This window comes from Macrobrachium rosenbergii, chromosome 2 (genome assembly GCF_040412425.1).
Source record: "Macrobrachium rosenbergii isolate ZJJX-2024 chromosome 2, ASM4041242v1, whole genome shotgun sequence".
Taxonomy (NCBI): Eukaryota; Metazoa; Arthropoda; class Malacostraca; order Decapoda; family Palaemonidae; genus Macrobrachium; species Macrobrachium rosenbergii.
The window spans coordinates 36,919,136-36,937,964 of record NC_089742.1 but is presented as its reverse complement, the minus strand read 5'-3'; the positions used below and the strand labels follow the sequence as shown (position 1 = coordinate 36,937,964).

Genomic DNA, 18,829 nt, shown 5'->3' with positions numbered 1-18,829 from the left:
TTAATATCAGTATTGAAAACATTTAGAAACATTCAATTCTGTTTATTAAATTGCAATACGTAGAAAAAATTAATGAAGTTTTTCCTGCTCAGTGGCAAAATATGAAAACCACTTATCCTACAATGTTTTTCGTGATTATGATAAAACTGATAAGGAGCTTCATCTTTTACCTAGACTAACCCCTCAAGTATTCAATAACGAAATATTTATACCGCTTATAACTCACCTATGAAATCTATCCGACATGTCTGCGAGAGATATTAGTCCATGCGACAAATATTAAAACTCCAGGGCGTTCGGAGAACGGCAGCCACCTTCCGGAACCAACTCGGTCCTCCACGAGAACATCCAAACGTCACTCGTTCAAATTTCACACTGAACTTCCACAGGCAGAGGAGACTGTCAGACCACGGGGGGAGTTATCTCGTCGTGCAGTCGAACACCTGGAGATACCAGTTACCAGTTTTTCTGTTGCATATATGCGTATACATATATCGTTATGCGCTCTGTTAACTACTCTTTTTATCCAGTACCTTTTCTCGGGTGACGCGAGAATGGTCGTGATTTTCATCACATAAGATTTAATCAACTCGACTCATCGTGAAACGCCCAAGACCAACGTTAGAAGATCTAGATGCGTGTTAAAGTTGAAATGTTGCTATTTTTTCTTATTGTAGGTGCAATTCAAGCGGGTAGATTAATAACTGATTGACTGAAATAAAGTTCTAGGGTGAGACATCAAGGATCACTGACGTCGAGGGCAAAATTATGAAACTGTTTTCTTAACAGTCTGGTAATTTGAATGGGAAGTAGTAATACAGTACATAAACGTCATATGACTGTTAACTTAAAGGGTAAAATAATGTTCCTGAATGCAACAGCTGTTGTATATTTAATTAAGAAAACAGTTTATATCCATTTTGGGAGTTTTGGAATCATGGAACCAATTAAAACTAACTCAAATTCAATTAATTTTTCCTAATATACTACTATACTGATATATACAAAGGCTTCTTCTGCTCATGGTTTGTGTCTAACTCCTCCTCTCCCAATATCTCTTCACCAACATCACAGGCTTCCCTAGTTACAAACTCCGCAGAATTGTCCCCTTGAAACTTCTGTTTCTCTGTATTTCTCCACACAAAATGTATTTAATTTTCCAGTGTTGTACTTTCTTTCAAGATAGGATATTCAGCCGCACCCTTTAATATTAAAGATCGCTTATAAATCCTTATTTAATATATTGTTCTCGTTTTTCACTGAAACAATTGCTCCCGATATGCAGTATCTAGGTCTATGGAGCAGGCTTACCACTCGCGTAAAGTGAATTGCTGACGGCAGCTCGTAAGAACAAGAGCCAGTACTGACAATAGCATTCCTTAATCTAACCTCAAATGATTATTCATCCTATTACTTGAAGCTTAGTTTAATTGATAAATTACTTTTGATACAGCCCCTGAAGAATTCAACGACTTCAGTAATAGAATAAATGTTTGTGTAATCAACCACGGTGACTGAAAGGGCCAACCAAATCAAATATCCAGGCAGCTATAGGGGAAAGTGGGACCGAAAATTTTCATAAAATAAGTAAGTTAAGAGGTAACTGCGGCCAATTACTCGGTAGCGGAACTATGGGCTTGCATTCGGAAGGTCCGTTATTCGATCCCGGCCTGTTACTCTCCATTCGACATTCGACACAACTATGAAACGGTTACCAGAATCAGCTGTGGTCAAGAAAAGATCATGGGATTAGTAGCCTCATCACTCTACGGACTCGCACTCGAAAAGATGAAGCATATATATATATATATATATATATATATATATATATATATATATATATATATATATATATATATATATATATATATATATATATATATAATGTGCATATGCGCTTTAATGACTGAAATGATCCTCTCCAGCTTCTTTATTTCATAATGCTTTTTGATAAGCTTCCCTCTGCAAGCCTCAAACCCAGAAAAAAGAATTTAATTCTCTTTCATTATAAAATTCGAATGTTATTTCGGCTACTGAACTACATAGCATTGATGAATTGGATAGAATTAGCCACTTTTGAACATTAATGCGTTGGAGTGTACCCACAGAAAGTCTAGTAACCTTTGAACGTTAGAAGATGGGAAACTGCTGCTATGTGGAACCTGGCTTCAGCTATAATGAAATTTTGGGGTCATTGTATTTTACGAATTCAATAATTTGCTGGCGTAAGTAAACTGATGCAGATATTAGTCCTTGTTGTAAGGTCGTTATATATATATATATATATATATATATATATATATATATATATATATATATATATATATATATATATATATATTATATATATATGTATATATATACGTATATGTATACGCATATATATACATATATATATACACTTTATATATATATATGTGTGTGTATTATATATATATATATATATATATATATATATATATATATATATATATATATATATATATATATATATATATATATATAAACTAAAACCTTAAGGAAGTCCTTCATAGGGAGGAAGATTTTATATATACACAAATACTGGAGGATTTCCTATTTATTGTGCTATTTAGCGTTTTTTTTTATTTGTTTCATCTCAGCAAGCAAAGTTGGGAAGAGGTTATGTTAAACCAAACTCTGTGTTCAGCAAAATATCTCGAGAACAAGTGAACAGAGTAGGTAATAGTTATGTCTGATTTAACAAGCTTGCCACAGTTTTCTTCTGCCAAATTCGAAATCTTTACTATTTGAAAGATACTCTGCAGTATCACATTATGCGATGAATATTCTGTAATGACATTTGTAATATAAACTGAAATGCTTCAGAGTATTGATATAAACTTTAATTTTCATTTATTCTTATTACTTCGTATTTATTGCTATCATGGATTTGGAATGGAATATAAAATTAGGCCCCAAAGGCCAAGCGTTGGGACCTATGAGGTAAATCAGCGCTGAAAGGGAACTTGAGAGTATAGAGAGGTTTGAAAGGTGAGGAAGAAAACCTCGTAGTTGCACTATGAACCAACTGATAGGAGAAGGTGGAAAGAAAGATGGAATAAAGAATATGAACGGAAGTACAGTAAAAGTTATGAAAGGTGGGCGTTGCAGCTTTTTTCTGTCCGCCCTCAAATCTTAAACACTGAGGTTAGAGGGCTGCAAATTGGTGTTTGGTCATCCACCCTCCAATCATCAAACATACCAAATTGCAGTCCTACAACTCAGTAGTTTTATTTTACACCAGTTAAATTTAGTCATACGAGTACGTCAGGCAACGATATAGGACAGGCCAGCACCGGCGGTGGTTAAAGTTTCATGGGCCGTTCATACAGCGTTACCGAGACCACGGAAAGATAGATCTGTTTTCAGTGGCCTTGATTATGCGCTGTAGCGGCTACCTGAAAAAACTCGATTGGCGCTGAAGAAACTTCTGCGAGTTTTTACTTGTTTCTACTGTGCTTACCCAACTTTCACGGGACTTCATAAACAAAACTGATTTATAACTTGTTAATTTCTGTAGCACCGTACGGTATTTTTACTGCTTAATGTCATTGGAACTGAATAATTCTAATTAACCAAATAAGAAAAAATTGCAACCAGAAAATCAAGAGGTTTCCAGCAAGTCTTCTTTGAATGTCAAAAGTTCTTTGACCTTCGTACTCTAGCACAGGGTTCCCAAACTGGGGTACATGTACTGAGGTACATTTGCACGTTTCAGGGGTACATTTTGGTCTGAATGTTTTGGATAATAATAAAAAGGTATATATTGTATGTGCTGGATCAAAATATAAATTACCTTAGTAATTTACTTTGCTTCTCTTATCACCATTTAAGATATATGTAATCTACACATGCAGACTCCATAAATTTAAAATACCAAAATATTAAAAATGTTTTTTAATATTGCTTAATTTTTAGTGTTAGTACATGGAACTCTATAAAAAAGCCCAAGGGAATACTGGAGGAACAAAAAAGTTTGGGAACCTCTGCTCTAGCATATATCCCATATATTTTCACTCGAGCTATATCTTTCAAGACGTTTCAACTGAAAGGTCTTTCGCTAGTTATTACCCTCTAGAAAGACTTTGTCACTTTGGTAACTTTTATTAGTAAAACAAGAAAAGCAGTATCATTGTATTAGGGTTATACCTATTTGATAGCATATTTACAGTCATGAGTATGTACAATCAGGTTTGTTAGCTGCTGCTGTCGGTAGTTTATCAAGCATCAGATGTATAAATCGTAGCTATATTACACTAAACACTAGCGCATCCAGAAAAATTTAATGGAGGCGGGCACCAATTTTCATATACATAAATTATATATATATATATATATATATATATATATATATATATATATATATATATATATATATATATATAGATAGATAGATATAATTTATATATATAAATTATTTGTGCATGCATGTGTATATATAAATATATGCATTATAAATATGTTTAAGATTATTTTTTCAATTTTATTTCTATAATCTAAATTTTTATTTTGTCATTTTTCCCATTTTTATCCATTTCTCATTTATCCCAAAATGTACTAGTTTTTAAAGGCCTTTTGTCAGTTTTCCAGGGCAGGGGGGAAAGTTCCCTATTGCCACGTGAAATATTTCCATTCTTCCAGGCCCTGCCCGTCCCTTCCTTGGATTATCCATAGTGACTAATTTATTGTTTTTGTGTTTACCTATCTCTACTGTCAGATAAGAGAGCTACTAAAGATTATCTGTACCTCTATTCATAATATGCTTCTTCAGTTAGAGTATTCATAACATTTTTCTATTCATATATCTTCTTTTCCTCAGATTAGCAGCTTCTCTACGTTTTTTTTCAAGTTATCGATAACATACAAGATACCTTTGCACGATGAAAAATATCTATTGTGTTTTAACATAATCTGATAGAGTCTAAAACATTTCTACGCAAAACGCCTCGTCGATTTTGAATCTGGGTCACGGTTCCTGATGCTAGGAAAATTACATCTCTCTTCCCATCGCGTTCAATTATTGTTCTTATCATTGTTGGCCCCTTTCGCATCCGCAATGGGTCCACGGCTGCCTTCGAAAGTACTTAACGACCATGAACGATTTCCTCGAGTCAGGATGAAGATTAATTACCATGTTGTTTGTGGGTTAATGAGTCAGTGAGTGTTTTGACGATCAGGCACGGGCTGTTTGACATAACGTCACGTGAGACTGGCAGCGTTGGAACCTGCCTGCCCTGCCCTCTGCCTGAAGGAGCTGATGGAGTATAGTGACTTTGATCTCGTAAAAGAATCACTGTGGTTCAATATGCAGTTCAAGAAAAGAGCTACAGGCAAATCAGTAACTCTCTCGCGTACTTAAGCCGTCCACACGTCTTTCCCCTCACGTATGGAAGGAAACCTGCCTTAGCCTGCCTTGAAAATTTAAAAGCGAGAGAACCTTACAGGCAAATCAGGATTTCTTCCTCGAGGAAGGGGCTCATTCAAAACTTCTTCAATCATGCAAAACTTTATATACAGCCTGTAAGTCCATGAACTTTCAAAGTTCACTTGCAAACCAGGCTTCATTTAGCAAAGTACCAGCATCGGAAACTAAAGAGTACTGTAAACTAAATTCCTGCGTCATCCAGTTTGCCTTGGGCTCATTTACTTTTGTATTATTTTTGTAGACTTAAGGTACTGTCGTTAAACTGTGTCTACCTTTTGAGTTAGGACACTTCATCTCTAGCAGAGATCTGAGGAGGATGACTGATAGCAACGGTTACTTGTAAAGTGGTTACATCACTGGATGTATTGCAATAAGTACCTCTATCATCGGTTCAGAACGGTTTTTAAAGCCTTTTCATGGTTTTACTCCAGACATTTTGACATTTTGAAAACTAGTTTAAAAACTACGGTTTTAGTTAAACTTTACTGCCCTTAATTCGAGAGATAGCATTGAGCAGTTTGCTTGCTCATCGAAGACTATTTACTTTTCTTTTCAGCACTGCCATACCTATATTCCTATTTTTAAATTTTAAAAATAGAAGTCCTCGTCGGTATTCCCTTTTTACTTACCACTGTGCTCTCTTTGGTAATAGTTACTTAATGTCTTCTCTACGATTTTACTGACGAGATCACTCTTAAGACTACAGAAAACTATTTTGATTACTATGCTTTAAATGATACAAGTGTTTCCTTGTAATTCATGCTTACACGGCATTCCCTGTGCAAATAAAATTTTAAAAATACTAAACGTGATATTTGTGCGGTACCTTAATGTAGATGTGAGATTTGATTACTTAAGCATAGTTATATCAGTATTTGGACATTTCACTTCCTCAATGCTAAAATAAAACTTGATAACTAAAATCTAATACTGTCAAGTTTAGATTGGATTTAACTCTTCTAGACATAATAAAGTAAGGTTACCTTTAACCTTAAAAAAAAAATTGCATATTGTAAGGTTGCAGGGACAAAGCCAACACCGTTAAACGTTAATTTTTATTCTCAATTTTTTACAAACTGAATATAATCTAAACATACCCACACCATATGCGTTATATATCATAACAGTTATTTACAGAATCACATCCAAAGCTATTACGAGTATCCCTAAAGCTTCTGATGGGCAAAATGTGCCTGCTTGTGCTGCTTGTTTACTAATACTAAATATAGAACATTGAAGAATCCAGTCCCTACAGCACAGTCACTAGCATCCACTTAAAATGGTCTTTAAGCTGTCAGAGTACAGGCTCTTCTGTAGACAAGCGCACGCTGACACGTCATTTATAATTTTCATCTTTAGACTGCGGTGACTCAGGGAACAGCACCCTTTGAGAAGGGCAGAACAGCCTGTAGTAGCCATCCATTTCCAAAAAACCGTCCGACTCCTGCTAGTGACTAGCATTTTCAGGATGCACCAGAAACTTCAGTGCAGTTATTCCACCCTCAGTCTCATGACAAAGGTAGGTAACATTTCCTCGTCCAAAGGTACTCTACGACATCCAGTTGTGCCAGTCTGAAGTCTCAGGTTCCATAAGCTTCCAGGTGTCCCTGTCAAGAGTGTAAATATCAATGTATGCATTTAAATATTCATTAGACGAACGCGCTGAAAGGTCACCAATATTTGTCATATCGTGCCATAATTGATACAACAGCACAATAGAATCTTTCATTCCTTTTAAAGAAGCAGATACTATCCCTTTAGCAAATCAATAGTAACATGAAGCATTTCCCCTTAGTCCAATTCGTAAAAGCAAATTAGCATTAGTTGAGTAACAACTAAACAGAGTGCAAGACTTACTTGGTTTAAAGTTGAAATTCATGGAATGGCTCAGGGCTTACACTAGGTTCCGCCAAACCACAATGCAGCAGCGGTTAAAACTTGCTTGATGGCCTCTTTAGAGGAGAGAGTTGGTATGGACTTCGGGTTGGTTTGGTTCCAGGTTGAAGAAAAACTCTGGAACCAAATGTCTAGCATAGTTTGGTCTAGAAAAATATGGCGATAACTTTTATCCATATGTTTCTACTCTAAAGTTCATTGTTCTACGAAAGTTTAAGAGCAAATTAATCTGAATGATAAGAGAAAACTTTCAAAACTTACTCATCGAAATCCAGTAGTCTAGGAAATTTAACAAGCATTTAAAGGAAATTCACTCGGGTTCGTTATGAAATAAAGTATAAATATTAACTTCAACTGCAATTAGAGAACCAAATTTACCCAAAATTTAAGATTTCCACTCAACTTCACTTTCATTTGCTTTATTTTTCACGCTCAAACTCTCGTTCGTATATCCGTTGAGTCAAAGAATTATAATCCACCTTGATTAAAAAAAAGCCATTCTTGTATAAGCCATTCTTATAACATCTCCAAATCTACCACATGACTACGGACTTTAGTTTAGCTTTCCCCCAATAACTTAACCAGAATTTCGAAATGTGAGGTAACTCTCCAATTACCTTTCAGGAATTCACTCTCACGAGCTTGGGAACCTCCCCAGATTCATACTAGAATTTCATCGTACGTAATAAGGACGAAAAAAACCCATGAAAGTTCTAACTTGAATAAGTTTAGTACCAGTTGCTAGACCCTGGTTCGATCACTAATCTATTATGAAAATTTAAATAGTTAACCAGTTATAAAACACCATTCAAACACAAAGAAAAACTTACGCTATAAACTAAATCAGTGCAAGAACAATCGAAGTATACCAACGTTCAGCCTAAAAAGGTTTTACAAAATCTTGAATTCTGATTTGAGAAGGTTAACCCTTGTGTTAATTCACCAGTACACTAGTAAATCTACGGGCAGAGTCAAATTTACTCACAAAGTAAACTCATTAAAATACAAGGAGCTTAAAACAAAAATAACAACATCATATTCAAGCATAAAAGAAAAGTGTAATTCTCCATATATCCAAGGTTGCTAAACACAAGACACTATTACAAAAACAGAAAGTACCAACAATAAGTTTACAATTTTGATTCTCACAGCATGCATAAATTTTATTTCTCCGTCAACGAATGTAGAATACAAATGTGGAAATGAATACTGTTCTCACCTGTAATAAGGAACAGATGGAATTTAAACAAGTCACTCTCCGTATGTGTGTATATGCGAAAAGAACAGAAGGAAAAGTTAATCGCCGATACATTATTGTAAATTTCTTAAGAAAATTACTCCACTTATCTCACCAAACTGAAACAACCTATAAATACTTAGAATAAGTTCAAATCCGAACAAAAATAACGAATGAACGCTACATTTTATGAGTAATATCTGCAATACTGTTTCAAATTTCTTCTTTCCCTGACGTCTTGGTGTTTTTAAATGTTGAAGGTTTTGTCACATTAATGCGAAATACCAGGTAGTAAGTTTCCTGTATTTCTATTCACAGATGAAATAAAATGGTTCTCAGTCTATCATTGCATTAAAAGAGGTAATAATGGAAACATAAATGGTTAAATGAACGCCGAAGATAATTTGATGTGAGATTTCGAGTCAAGTGTTATGATTTGCATCATGTGCTTCTTCTTCTTGGATTTTACTATTCAGTGTTTATACACCCTGGCTGCCTAGGCTGTTGGCATTCTAACCAGCAGACCACCGCTGTGTGTTCATCTGCGCACGACTATCCATAACTGATACGTATACATAACCATGTGATTCAGAGAAGCAATTTATCTATCTTTATATTTTATTCTAATTTCTTGTTCGAAGCCACCGGATCAATTAGGATAGACTCTCCTGTTACGTATGGAACTCAGCCATCGATCTCCCAAACTCAAGGTAAGCAGTATTCTTAGTGTATGCAAGGTTAAGAAGGCCAAAGGGGGACAAAGGATTGCTGGCCAGGTAGGAACTGGGTCTCTAGGTAAGGTTAGGTTAGGGTAAGGAAAATTAGATTAATATATAACCCCTTTTTTGCCAATGCCACAAATTCGTATGGGTAAATCCATCATAAGCACGGAACTGTGAATTGCATATAGACTAATCTATATGTACAGATAGGGTCTTTTTATAGATAAAACACAACTGAACGCACGTCCCACTGGCGCTGCATATAGACAAGGGCGACTTTTGGCATGGCCCAGCTGTGGCGATATCCTTTGCAAAAAAATTCAGCACTTTTTGTTAGCATGCCATCATCGTCATCGTCATCATCATCATGTTTATTTTTAGGAGTTCTTTTTTCGGCCCATGTTTGGTCTACCCAGCTGGTCCATTTGTTTGCCATTTCTTGAATAATTTGTTCCTCGGTGTCATACTCGTAACTACTGTATTCCTAAATAGATAAGCCTTTAGTTTCTTGTTAAAAATCTCTGTAATTTTCACATTTTTTAGTTCTTGGGGAAAGCTTACTGGAAAGTCTGGGTGTCATGTATTCCAAGGTTTTGTTTCTAATGACTTTCCTCAATCTTTGTTCCATTAATTTACATCTGTCCTTTCTCCAACGTGGATTTGTGTTTTTGGTGGTATATTTCTATAGGCGAACTTTTTTACATGTTTTGCTGCCGTATTTTTTTTTTTTTTTTTACCGTTATATTCTCGAACTGATTTGTAGCTGACGAACCTTTAGAAGGATGGGCGTGTCCTTACCCAGTGGGATTAAGGCCTCATTCTTAACTTAACTGTTGTGCTGATTAAACTTTGCAGCTACTTTAGTTAATTTGATTTACTGTTATAGCGTTCCATTTGTCTAGTCTTGTGGCTGATTATATTATTGTATACTATGGCTGGTGAGCAATATGAGATTCTGCTAACCATGATTAGTTTCAGTTACGTCAGCTGTGGACACTGAACATCGGATCAGCAAAAAAAAAAAAAAAGAAAATAACCATGTTCTGTGCAAACATTTTCGATGTATCTCAATTTACGTATAGCCTACCTTTATGACTGGAGACGGTCGTGTCTCAGTTAGGACTTGTAAAGTTCTTGTGTTTTTTTTTTTTTTTTTTTTACCTTTTCAATATCAAGCTTTTTCAGTTTAATTTTTACTCTATGAATATTCATCGTATTTTATCTTCACTTAGTTTGTCTTTTTCTGGATATCGAACTCTTCATCTTTTTATTTATGTTCATTATATTGGTCACCATATCTTCCATATTATCCATAACTAGGTGAAACTGCGTGTCCTCTGCCAAAAATCACTGTTTACTTGATGGTTTAACAAAATCCACATTAACTCCATATTGAATATGGAAATTAATGTCTGTCATAGGAAGTTTCCTTATGGTATTCACTCGTAGAGTTTTTTTTGCGATGTGTACTTAAAAGTTATACAGGTGATATGGCTCTTCTATTTTTAAGATTTTATCGACTCTTGCATAGTAATGTAATGTAATTTTAAAAAAACTATTATAAATTATGCAAATTCCACTCTCGAAATATGGTACAATGGATCGTAATATGTTTTGACGTCGAAGAGGCAATATGTTATCAGTTGACAATATCAACGTATATACATTAGAGTATCATAAAATAAAGGAGCCATTTTCTTTTGTATTTTGCTTTAGAAAACGTTACTCCTTGAGTGTGGTGGGGGACTAAGATATGTCAAAGTTTGGCTCTAAATTTTTATTCGCTTTTACGTCATATGAGAACGCTTTTCTTATTTATTAATTTTTGATAATTCAACTGCAATTTGTTCATCACTATTCATTTTTCTGTGGGTGTATAATACTAAAATTACAGCAGTGGATCTGAGTATTTAGTGAGAATCATGATTTAGTTTTAGAGAGAACTTATTGGAAATCGATAGCAGCAAACATTTCCCAGAAAACAAGAGCCTGTGCGCCAGGAACCTGACATTTTCTGTACATACCAGAGGTATCTTATCTTGAGTCTTTCTCATAATTCGAAGGTTTTAAATGCATTAGCACGACTTACAGCTTGTGACGTCATGCACATGCGTGTTAACTTACTGGAGTTCAATTTGAACCTGTAACAATGTTTGGAAGCAAGTTCATTTGGCTATGCGTCTTATTGTGCAATTTTGTGCTATTATAGTTTATTTGTTTACAGGTGTTGATTATATGACACATTCTTATCAGACGCATGACACTAATAATGAACGATGTATCCTCAACTTAACGATGTCGCATCGGAGCTTTGCTTAGGCACGCAATTTACGGTTAGGCTAATGCAATAGTGTACGAAGCTAAATTTAATTTTGTAAACTGACGTGATATATGCATTTTCAATTAGGTATCTTTTTTATTTTTTTTGTAAGTATTTATTTCATAAATGACGTCGCTTTTCGTTGTGTGTGTGTGTGTGTGTGTGTGTGTGTGTGTGTGTGTGTGTGTGTGTGTGTAAGTGCGCGCGCGTTATTTCCACAGCCATGAAGCCATGAAAAGCCTATTTACCATCGATGGGCATCCATTATTCATAGTCACATGGTTGTGTACCTTAAGTCTTTTTTTTTTTTTTCTTTTAGACCACAGGCCAATGAAACGGGGTCCTAATGATCTCGTCTCAGACCGGAAGAAAACAAGAAAAAGAGAAAGAAAGGCAAAAGGTCAAGGCTTAACCATAGAGAAAGTGCTAGACCTACATATTACAAGAGGGTGGGTTTTAAGACCTAGGAAAACAAAAAAAGGAGAGAATTCCTGATTTCGTGAATTCAACAATAATAGGAGTAAAAAAACATTCAGGTAAAAAAAAAACTACTGGGAACTCAATTTCACGACGAGTTTTCGGCTTTGAAAACCATAACTTTTCTTCCATACATAGGACCAAAAATGTAACAGTTTTAAGGTATACGGAGACACACACAAACGCACACACACACAATACACATATATATATATATATATATATATATATATATATTGTAAATGCTTGTATGTATTATATATGTATGTATATAAATAAATTACACACGCACACACACATACACACACACACACACACACACACACACACACACATATATATATATATATATATATATATATATATATATATATATATATATATATATATATATATATATATATATGAAACGACTGGCCAAATATTTAGGACCAAAAGAGAGAGAGAGAGAGAGAGAGAGAGAGAGAGAGAGAGAGAGAGAGAGAGAGAGAGAGAGAGAGAGAGAGAGAGAGAGAGAGAGACCCTCAATTCGCAGTTAGTCGTGTTAATCTACCCATACCAAGTTGTACTCTCTACTACTCTGTTGTGTCAGCTTCTGAGAACAAGGCGGAAGAAAAACGACATCGATAACAGAGCTCATTATCCTTTAGATTCGGGTTTTATAGCCTATGCGTGCAACCAGTGGCCAACCTCCAAATCGAAGACGTAAAAATATACTCCTTCGGTTGTCAAGAGGCTTTCGATTTACTTGCATAAAGTTGGGCACCTTTTGTTCATAAGGGGCGAAAATTAGAAATATAGGTCATTGATAGAAATTAGGGTCCACAGGAAATGTGACTCCCGTCTTTCTCATAGGTCTAGACTTACTAAGGATATTCGCCGATTTCTAAACAAAGCTGGGTTTAACTTGTTAGGATACCCGACCATTTATTTACAAGGAAAGATGAAATAAGTCTTAAAATGTATTTTAAGTGCCTGTGAAGGTTAAGGAAACACATATTTGATAATGTTATATTGCATAGAAGCAAACTTTGGTAATACCGCTTTCTTCTTCCTCGACAATCCCAGCTTTCTGAAGTGTAGCCAAAGGTGGAGGATAAAATTACTAGACAGGATTCTTGATGTTGGTGGAAAACTCTGATTACTTGTATATAAACACTTAACATACTAAAATCTATTCATTGTATATACCTCGTGATAAAACTTCTGAATTTTAAATTGTTTTGAAAAAGGATATCTATAATAGCTTTATCTGTGTTATGATCCAAAACGAATTTGTAACTTTGTAGTCCATGGAATTGTAACATCTTTGTTCAGAGTCCATTGGACTACCGAATTTGTCTTTTAGACCGTTCCAGATGACGTCATGGAGGTTACAAAACACGCAAAATCTTTGGATAAGACCAAAATTAAAGGTAATACCAAAGTCAAAGTCTTGTAAAAATAATTAAGTTTGCTATTTACGACAAAAAGAGAGAGAGAATGATTAACATTAATTTCGTCAAAGTCGTGTAGTCTATCTATCTATGCCTTGCTTACCACAGTATGCTAGCTCTTGCCTACCAAGAATATAAACAAGAAAGGGTGACGTTTCTTTCACTACGAAAGTAAGAATTTTTCACTGTTTATCATCACAAAACTTAATTATACAAGCAAGGAAGTGGCACTATAAGACAAGAGGTACATGATTTAATCTGTTATTTTTTTTCACCAAATAATCATTCCAAGTTTTCCTCTCTGTTATACTGTTGTTTCCAGTTTTGTGAATATGGCGAAAAAAAATTAAGACACTACCCCCATCCTTTAAACTAGGTTTGCAACTAGTGGCTGGCTTTGAATCGAAAATATAAAATTGGATCTGTTCACAACAAAGTAACATGCTCAGTAGTAGAGACGATCACGATTTACTCCCATTAAGTTGGGTACCCTTTGATCAAGGTAGATGAAAAGCAGAATTAATAGGTCAATAGAAAACCTAGGATTCGCTTTAGCTGAACCTTAAATATTTAGTTTTTTCGATAAGGAGCATTTATAACATTTCGTTCTTTTTCGTGTGTCTTACTTTACGGAGATTGTTGGATCATTTTTAAACAAAGCGGGATTTTCCCTGGTAGGATAGCCAACCACTCATTCTCCAAAAAAAGACGAACCGAGTCTTAAGATGTTTTTTAAGTGTTGTTAAGATTAATGAAACAGATAGGATTGAAACATTTGGTGTAATTTTATTATTTTAAATAGCAAATAAGCAACCATAGTGTACCCGCTGAGTTGTCACTTCTTGACAAAACGCTTGGTAATTCTGCTTTCTTCGTCTCCGACAGTCCCCGCCCTCTTAAGTGTAGTCAAAGGTGAAGAATGAAAACCCATGACAGAATACCTGGTTATGGGGGAAAACCTGTAAGTATTTGTATATAAATATATAAGGACCTGACATTTGTTTATTACATCTACCTTGTGATATAATTTCAGGATTTTTTATTGCTATTGTAAAGATTGTTATGACAGGTTTATCTATGATATAATTCGAAACGTGTTTGAAACTTTATAATCCATGAAGTGTAACATCTTTTTTTCAGAGTCCTTTGGACTTCAGTCTGTCTTTTAGACAGTTACAGATTACGTCATAGTGGCTAGAGAGCCGGCAAAAGCTTCAGATGAGACTGCAATTAGGGATGGTTCAAAAGTCAAATGTTATCAAAATTAAGATATTATCTGTTTATGACAAAAAAAGAAGCAGAAAAGTATTAAAATTTATGCTCGTCAAAGTTGTGTAGTCTGTCTATGCTTTGCCTACCGTAATATGCTAGCTCTTGCCTACCACTAATATAAACAAGAAAGGGTGGCGTTTCCTTCGCTACGAAAGTAAGAATTTTTCATTCGTTATCACCACAAAACCTAACTATTTAGACCATACAGAAGCAAGAAGGGGTGGAACTACATAAGACATGAGACATTCATAATTGCAATTGTTATTTTTTCAAAATCTCTGCTATGTTGTCGTTTCAGCATTTGTGAAAGAGGCTGAAAATACGCCTTTGATAATAGAACACTTTATCTCTTAAACTATAATATGTTTTACTGCTTAGGTGTGCAGGCAGTTCCTATCCCCAAGTCGTAGATATAAACTGGATTTGTTCACAATATACCAGCAAGCTCTGTTGTCTAGACTCTAGACTGATTACCATTTATTCATATTTAGCTAGGTATCCTTTGATCATGATAGATGAAAAGTAAAACTAATGGGTTAATAGAAACATCTGGGTTCGTTTTGCTGAATCTTAAAGTTTTGTTTTCATCAAGGGTAAAGAGCAATTATGGCATTTCGTTCTTTCTCGTTGACCTCATCTTATAAAGAATAGTTGCCGATTTTAAACAAAGCGGGATTTTCTTTGCTAGGATAGCCAACCACTCATTCTCAAAGAAAAGATGAACCGAGCCTTAAAATGTTATTTTAAGGTGCTTTATGGCGTATGAAACAAATAGGAAAAGAACTCTATAAATAAATTTTAATATTAAATGGCAAAGACGCAACCATTATGTACTCGCCGAATTGTCACATTTTGACTCTTCCTTTGGTAATTCTGCTTTGTTCATCTTCGACAATCTCCGCCTTCTTAAGTGTAGCCAAAAGTGAGGGTGGAAACAGCTGACAGAATTCCTGATTACGGGGGAAAACCTGTAAGAATTTTTATATAAATATATAGGGACATGACAGTCATTTATTACATCTACCTTGTGATACAGTTTCTGAATTTTATATTGCTTTTGTAAAGATTCTTATAATAGGTTTCATCTGTGATATGAATCAAAACGTATTTGTAACTTTATAATCCATGGAACTGTAACATCTTTGTTCAGAGTCCTTTGGACTACCAAATCTATCTTTTGGACCGTTCCAGATGACGTCATATTGACCAGAGAGCCTGCAAAATCTTTAGATGAGAATGCAATTAGGGATGATTCAAAAGTCAAATGCCTATCAAAATTAAGAAATTATCTGTTTATGACAAAAAGAAGTAGAGAATGTTTAAAATTCGTGCTCGCCAAAATAGTATAGTCTAATTTTGCCTTGCCTACCACGGCATGCTAGTTCTTGCCTACCATTATTATAAACAAGAAAGGGTACGTTTCCTTCGCTACGAAAGTAAAAATTTTTTCACTGAACTTCATCACAAAACCTAATTATTTTAGACCATACAGTAGTAAGGAGGGGTGGGACTATGTAAGAAGAGAAACATTTGTAACTGAAACTTGTTTTTCCAATCTTTCTGCTTCATTGTTGTTTCAACTTTCGAGAAAGAGGCGGAAAAAACGGCTTCGAAAATAGAATTCATTATCTTTTAAACTACATGTTACTGCTTAGGTGTGCAAGCAGTTGCTATCTCTAAACAGGAGCATAAACTGGATTTGTTTGCACTATACCAAAATGTTTGTTGTCTAGACACTGGAGGATTACGGTTTATTCACATTAATTTAGGTACCCTTTGATCATGATAGATGAAAAGCAGAATTAATTCGTCGCTAGAAATGCATGGGACTCTTTTTTGCTGAATCTTTAAGCTTTTATCTTTTGCAAGAGTCAAAAGCAATATTATGAAATTTCGTTATCTGTCATAGGTAACACCAGTTTTTGAGCAAAGTGGGGATTATCTCGGTAGGATAGCCAACCACTTACTCTTCAAGAAATGACGAATCTAGTGGTAGGATATTTTTAAGTGATATTTAGGGTTATGCAATACACTTTTTTTGTAACCTTACATACTTTTCAATAATAAGTTGCACAGAAGCATCCATTTTTTACTTCCTGAACTGTCACAACTTGACTTTTCCTTTGGTAATCCTGCTTTCTTCATCTTCGAAAGTCCCCGCCTTCTGAAGTGTAGCCAAAATTGAGGGGTGAAGCCCCCTGACAGAATTGCCGACTTAGTTGAAAACTTTAAGTATTCTGATATGTATACATTTAAGGAATTAAATTTATTTGTTATGTCTACCTTGTGATAAAATTTCTGAATTTTATATTGCTCTTGTAAAACTAATTATAATAGATTTACCTGTGTTACGATCTGAAACGAAGTTGTAACTTTTTAATCCATGAAATTATAATCATGTTATTCAGAGTCCTTTGTTCTACCATTGTCATGTTTTAACAGTACCAGATGACCATAGTGGCGAGAAGTCCGGCAAAACCTTTGGATGATACTACAATTATGATTAATTCCAAAGGTAAATCCTTATAAAAATGAAGAAACGATCTGTTTATGACAGGTAGGAGGTGAGAATGGTTCAAATTCATGCCCGCCATACAGTAATCGTATAGTCTATCTTTGCCTTGCCTACCGCAGTATGCTAGTTCCTGCCTACCACTAATGTAAACAAGAAAGGATGACGTCATAAACCAGAAAGGGTGGCGTTTCCATCACGACGAAAGTAAGAATTGTCCGACATATTTCGTCACAAAACCCAATTATTTTAGATCATATTTCAAGCAAGGAGGGGTTGGACTACTTGCCATTAATCAAAGGTTTTAAATGGTTTTCTTTATTTATGTCGTCAGGTAATACTGCAGACGAAAACTGTATTCTAGCATGCTACCTGTTACTGGAAAGCGAATTATTCTTTTTGCAATATTCATTTAAGTGTATGTATTGTTTAGTGGGACTAAATTCATTTTTTCGCATTTTAAGAGTTGTGGTTTGCCTAGTAATGTCACAAAATCAGTTGACGCGAGGGGAGCAAATTATACAACAATTCTTATGAATTCCTGAATTAGTTTCCCTTTCAACTGCAATGAGGAACCGACTATTTCCAAGATTTGTTATTGACAATATTTTTGTATATTATATTGTAGTGAAATTAATTTTCAAGTTAATGCAATTCTGAGGATGAGTTTTTCCGTATCTGCGCTGCCATAGCTATAATGTACTTAAATCTGGCAGTTAAAAGTTGATTTGTATTTGAGGAGTTGAAAATGTTTGGAAAAGTGAGTGCTGTGAATAAACAAAGGCATAAATGAAAGAGAGAGAGAGAGAGAGAGAGAGAGAGAGAGAGAGAGAGAGAGAGAGAGAGAGAGAGAGAGAGAGAGAGAGAGAGAGAGAACGTCTTCGATAATTTAGTATCTCTGAAGGCACAATAATAGATTTTATCTAAGAAATTTAATAACCATTCTACCATTATTTCTTTTGATCTCTGATTAAAATTTCCGCTGATGTGGACAACATAAAATTAATCATTAGCCTATGCATTCTTTGGCAAAGGAACGAGAAAGGAAAGCCTAACAATATTTGAATATTATCTTCTCCCAGTGTTCTTTGTCCGAGGAACAGCGTTCGATTCTGCATCGACTACCCTGTGCTGACGTGAGCCTTTCCATAAATGATATGCATTATGCAATACCTGTCGCATGTAAGTATCAATGTCTTTCGATAATTTTCTTCACGCTAAAGCAAAGGGTAAGACTATTGTTCTTTTTTTTTCATATACACTAGCTTACTCAGTGACCTTCGTGACAAAGTTTTATAATTCACTGTCTCGCTCACTAGAATAATTGTTGTAACTATCATTATGTATGTTTTATAAGCAAGGCAGATATGCCAGTCAAACGCTCAGCCTTCTTTTATCCGGGTAGGGACTGCATTGATTGTATTAACTGCCGTGGCAGAGCTACTGTGAAGTCTGAGTTCCTCACTTGGAGCCAGTCACCTCTACACCACACGATACGTCATCTTTTAAAG

At 35.0% G+C, this 18,829-nt stretch overlaps 1 protein-coding gene and 1 long non-coding RNA gene across 2 annotated transcripts in view; both read right to left on the bottom strand.

Annotated features, from left to right (window-relative positions):
• Sans (SAM_USH1G_HARP domain-containing protein Sans) overlaps positions 1-437 on the bottom strand; it is a 62,718-nt gene extending 62,281 nt beyond the window's left edge. Inside the window, exon 1 of the mRNA XM_067114959.1 lies at positions 227-437. Within this exon, the coding sequence (XP_066971060.1) occupies positions 227-246 (20 nt within the window). The 5' untranslated portion in view covers positions 247-437. The remainder of the gene's footprint in view (positions 1-226) is intronic.
• Positions 438-6,489: 6,052 nt separating this feature from the next.
• On the bottom strand, positions 6,490-8,303 carry LOC136849712 (uncharacterized). Its single transcript, XR_010856395.1, has 2 exons — positions 7,304-8,303; positions 6,490-7,053 (listed from the first exon to the last, which is right to left on the bottom strand). It is a non-coding gene; the product is annotated as an uncharacterized lncRNA (long non-coding RNA).
• Between the last annotated feature and the right edge of the window lie 10,526 nt (positions 8,304-18,829).